Source organism: Phocoena sinus, chromosome 1, assembly GCF_008692025.1.
Source record: "Phocoena sinus isolate mPhoSin1 chromosome 1, mPhoSin1.pri, whole genome shotgun sequence".
NCBI classification, from domain to species: Eukaryota; Metazoa; Chordata; class Mammalia; order Artiodactyla; family Phocoenidae; genus Phocoena; species Phocoena sinus.
Genome location: NC_045763.1, coordinates 103522398 through 103527600, shown reverse-complemented (window position 1 = coordinate 103527600; position 5203 = coordinate 103522398). Strand labels below are relative to the sequence as shown.

Here is a 5203-nt window from a genome sequence, read left to right as displayed (position 1 = left end):
TAATCTATTGAAAGGTTCTTATCATATATGGGAAAATTAGTCCAGTGGCAGGATATTTCTCAAAAATATGAATATGCTTAATCAAGCCTTGTTGAAGTGTCTTTTAAAATGTAAATGATTACAAATAAACGTTAGCTGTTGCATATCTGAATATACTTATTGTAGCACCATATATAGTATATATTTCCATGTTCTGGACACAAGCATTATCCTAAACTTTAAGGGAAGATATTGGTTTTATAATGTGCCAGGATAATTTTTCCATAGTCAATATGTTGTTTATTTGCACTTAAATATTGCATCAATAATCTGAAAAAGAGAAATAACCTGATTATGGCTAGAGATTCTGATTAGAGGCTAAGGTTTCTATCATGGACTGCTTTCAACTGTTATATTTTATGGCACAGATTCAGTGGGAATCTGATCTGCTAAAATATTTGGGCTGTGAAAAGTCCCACACTGTGACAGATGTCAAGTCCAATTAAGTGACTCATGTCCAGGTTTCTGTCCAATAGGATTTCCCATTAAATATCAATTTAGGGAAAAAAATTCCATCCCCCTTCTTAAGCCTTTATCTCTTCCACCATCTCCAGGCTGAATCAATTGGTACCAGGAGAGCCAAGAAGCCACACACTCATCTCTGCCTCTTTGCTCTGGCTCTCCCACCCTCCCGCATCTTTCTCCGCTTCCCTGTCACTGTTACTCCGGGAGACGTTCACTTTTCACCAACCTTTCTCCAAACATCTCCAAGCCACTGACTATATATATTTTGCTACAAGGTAAAGAAAGGAGGGGGTGGGGGTGGGAGATGTAACCAAGCCTTGAAAGACTTTGAAACTGGAAATATGTGTCTGTTTATACAACATACAAGTAAATGAGGGAAGAGGAAGAGGCAAGCTAAGCCCCGAGTTACAGTATTGTGTTCCTGGGAACTGGGGAGACATCAGCTGAACAAAGCCTTATCTCAAAAAAAAAAAAAAAAGAGAGAATTACTTCTGAGCAAGATTGCATCTCTGCCTTGCACTTCCCAGTTTCTGCTCAGTAGTATTAAGGGAAGGAAAGGCGTTCTACAGGAGCGGAATCTTATCTTAACCATCTTTCTTATTGATTCTTCCGCTATTAGAAAGTGGAGGAATCAGCCCTTTGATGTGATTGTGTTTATCTCTGCATCTCTTTTGTTATTTATAGAGACCTAGAAGAGGAAAAGAGGCACGAGACTTTTCAACACATCGTTTAAGAAAAATCAACAACGAATTTCCCGAAACGTTTGAGAACAATTAAAAGGAAAAGCCGTTTTTGATCTATCAACTAAGTGAACAATCATTCATATCGTCCACATCCTGAGATATTATCGTCCCTCGCTGTGGACACCAGCGAGATGACAGCTGCTTTTTCATTTTTGAATGTAATAAATATTTGCTGCTTCTAATATATTTCGGAATTTCTCCCTGCTATTCCCTGGGATTTTAACTCTAAAAGATTGGAGAAAAGATTATCGAAAAGGCTTTTACAAGGTAAGCCTCCTTTAAATGATTTTTTTTCCAGCTGGGAACTAAGTTAGATGATTCATATCGCATTTATAGATGTGTTTCAGTGAATGGCTGAAAAAAACAAAATGCATACACGACATGCTATTTACGAATATTTTAAAAAGATATCTGGAGAAGAATTTAACCTGCTTCGAGGGCAAGCCGGGAACTTTTTATGCGAACTACAACTATGTTGTGATTTATTGTGATTTTCCATTGCTCGCCTATTCATTTATACCCTTTCAAGGCGAAGGTGTAGCTGCAAGTTGTTCTCCTTATAAACGTATCCGTGAAAAGCCCACAGGGAGTCACATGTATTTCACTTGGAGCATTTGTTTTTATTTTGCCTTAGAGGACTTGTTTTCCTCACAGGGAAATGAAAGCTGCCTTGGAGCCAAATTCGCTCCTAAGCAAGTGCGGTGCTGGGAGCGGAGAGCACAGCCCCCGCTTTTGTCTGGGAGCAAACGCTGCCGCACGTCGCCGACTCGATCTCTCTTCCAGCGAGCATCCCTCCAGCGGCACACTAGGGCCCGGGGCTCGCAGCCTGGTCCTCCCTCCCGGTGCCCGCGATCGGTGCGCTTAGCCCCCGCAGGTGCCTCCCCGCCTCCCGGACCCTTTCTCGAAGCCCGAATTTCCTCGAAGCCCCACGGCTGGGAGCGGCCCCCTCCCCGGAGGGGCGCGATCGGGGCTGGTCCTCCAGGCGTCCGGGAGGAGCCGGGCAAGGAGGCCTTTCTAGGATCGCATCCTTAGAGAAAGGCTGAGGACGGGCTAGCTCGGCTCCCGACTCCGGGCCCCAGAGCACCAAACTTTGCGGGCGGGGATGCAGCTCGGGCCGGGGCAGCAGGCGCGGCGCCCGTCTTTCCCCGGCCCTTCCCTTCCCTCCCCAGCCTCTCCTTCCGCAGCCACCCGGCCGCCGACCTATTCCCGGGAGGTGGTCGGCAGACTGCGGGCGCATTGTCTTATCCCACGTCGCCGTGTCCCTAGGTCCCCGATGTGTGTGGCTGTCTGCGTGACAGATGGTGCTTCGGGAGCCTGCGAGGGCATGAGAGTCCATTTGCTGTTGAAAGGAGCCTCCACGTTTGTTTAGTCATCTATTATTTCGGAGAAGCGCGAGGGGTACGGGGAAGCCTTCCCGCTCCGGGACGCCTGCTCTCAGTCCGCGCTCGGGGCTGGGTTCCTCTGGAGTCCTGGCCGCCCCGCGCCCCAGACCCGCGCGCAGCCCGCGGGCGCCCAGTTCTCCGGCTGCTTCGCCCCAGGCCCTCGGGGCGGGAAGCGCGCTCCGCGTCTCCCCGCCCCCCCGCAAACCCCAGATGGATTCGTCGTTCGGATTCATTCGTTTGTCAGGGTCGGAGAAGAAGTAAGGGAGGCGGAATGGCCGAGTTGTATTTAGCCGAAGGAGGCACAAAACCCAGGAGCGGCCTCGCAGGCCTGCGGTCGTTCCCCGGAGCAGGCCCGCAGGCCGGTGTGGGTCTCCTGCAGGCCTCGGTGTCAGGTCCAGGATGCGGCCTGGGCCAAGGAGAGGCCTCGCTGGCTCCTGAGCCGGGCGGTGGCGCAGGGCTCGGCTCTCGGGCCTGCCTGCCTCGGCGCGCTCCCTCCCCGCGGGGTCCGCTCCTCGGAGCTCGCCGTCCTGCCGTGGGGAGGCGGCCCGGGCCGCGCGGAGGCCCGGCAGGCTAGGCCCTCGCCCGCTCTCGCTCCTATCCAAAGAAGACCCCCATTCCTTTTATTGATCGCTTTTCTGACTCCCCCTCAGCCTCCAAAATGATGCTGAGTCCAGACCAAGCCGCCGACTCGGACCACCCCAGTTCGGCGCCCTCGGACCCGGAGTCGCTGGGTGGCGCGGACGCCAAGGTGCTGGGCAGCGTGTCGGACCTGGAGCCGGTGGAGGAGGCCGAAGGCGACGGCAAGGGCGGCAGCCGGGCCGCGCTCTACCCGCACCCGCAGCAGCTGAGCCGCGAGGAGAAGCGCCGCCGCCGGCGAGCCACGGCCAAGTACCGCTCGGCCCACGCCACCCGCGAGCGCATCCGCGTGGAGGCCTTCAACCTGGCCTTCGCCGAGCTCCGCAAACTGCTGCCCACGCTGCCCCCGGACAAGAAGCTGTCCAAGATCGAGATCCTGCGCCTGGCCATCTGCTACATCTCCTATCTCAACCACGTCCTGGATGTGTAGGGCCGGGGTCGCGGCGCGGGGCCGCCTGGCCGGGAGTGGGTGAAACGCGGCCAACCCGGGCGGCCGCCGCGGCGATGGAGGAGGAAGCGGTGGCGCAGCGGGACGGCCGCCGCCACGGCCTTGGACCGGGTAGGAGGCTCGCAGCGTGTTCTCTCCTGTCGGCAGGGCGACTCTGGAAGGTTTCCGACTCCAGAAGGGTGGGGTTGTCTGACGAGCCCTGGGGCTTGTAGGGAGCATTTTCCAGGCAAGGCGAACCTCCTGGAGGCACCGAGATGAGTGGCCTCCAGGCCTCCCCTCCACGTGTTAGGATCCCTTTAGGGGTTGTTGCTTTAGCTCACTGGAGACTGAGTTCTCCTACATTCATCTCCCACAGATCTTCATGTTTTGAAAGAATGAGGGCAGAAGCTCAGAGTCTGGGCTTCTAACTTTAGACTATCTGGATTTTTTCTAACTGACAAATCACCAAACATCTTGAGGGGAGGGGAGGGAATCTCCTCCAGGGCAGAGATTCAAGACACAGAAAGGTGGAACCGGAAACTTTCTGATCCGTTGTGAAAAGAAAGATTATATTAGAATCCAAGGAAAACAGACAAGCCTAGAACATATGGTAAGGTTAAAAAGATACATGGAGAACAAACAGATATTGTGGGAAGATTTGAGTTTGGTGAGATTTTTAACCCCAAGGTCTGACGCTAATGTAGACAGGAATATCCATATTTAAATGGAAAATTTAATATCTGATTGCTTTTTCAGGCGAAGTGCCCCTTTATATATCCAAAAGCATCTATTTGTGACCTTAAACATGTGGACCTATAGGTGCAGTTAGAAAAGACAACCTATTTTTATTTATGTTAGAACGAGTAGAGTATTTTTTTCAAGACACTTATTTTTCAGAGTGGTGATAATTTTACTTTGGACACTCTGTGCCAATTTATTTATAGTCAAGTGTTTACACTTTCTCCTGTGGAATAATTATGTCTAACTTTTTACGTGTTTGTTGAGATTATACTGTGGTCTTTCTTTTTGCTCTAATTATATCGCACTTGTATAACAAATTTCCCACATCTCCCTGTTTCTAAGCATATTTTATATATTAAGATGTTTGTTCCCGAAAGGTTCTTTTGTTGTGAGATCAGCAACACTAGCACTTCACTGTTATAGTTTTTTAAAAAAAGTAAGCGTTGTTATCCTTATCTGTAGTTATGTCTGAAAAGTACTTTGCAAACCGTTTATAAGGAGAGTAGCTTCTTTGTGTGTGTGTGTGTGTGTGGTTTGTGTGTGGGATGATTTTAGGAAATTAAGTTATTTTCCTAAAAAAAAAAAAAAAGAATTCAGAACTACTTTCCTCTGTGACAACCAAAAAGAAAAGTCTATAACCTGAAAATGTTTCATGTTCTCAGCTGTGAAACTCTTAAAACAAGGAGTGTATTTTAGAGACAAGGGAAAAAAAAAAAAAACCACATCTGCTATCCAAAGAATTTAGTCTTTTTCAGGGTTTTTTTGTGTCT

At 49.7% G+C, this 5203-nt stretch overlaps 1 protein-coding gene across 1 annotated transcript; it reads left to right on the top strand.

Moving 5' to 3' along the window:
- Positions 1-659: 659 nt before the first annotated feature.
- On the top strand, positions 660-3750 carry NHLH2 (nescient helix-loop-helix 2). The gene is made up of 2 exons (XM_032654509.1): positions 660-1514; positions 3280-3750. The coding sequence occupies exon 2, from the start codon at positions 3288-3290 to the stop codon at positions 3693-3695; it is 408 nt and encodes a 135-aa protein (XP_032510400.1). The 5' UTR covers positions 660-1514; positions 3280-3287; the 3' UTR covers positions 3696-3750.
- The last annotated feature ends 1453 nt before the right edge of the window (positions 3751-5203 follow it).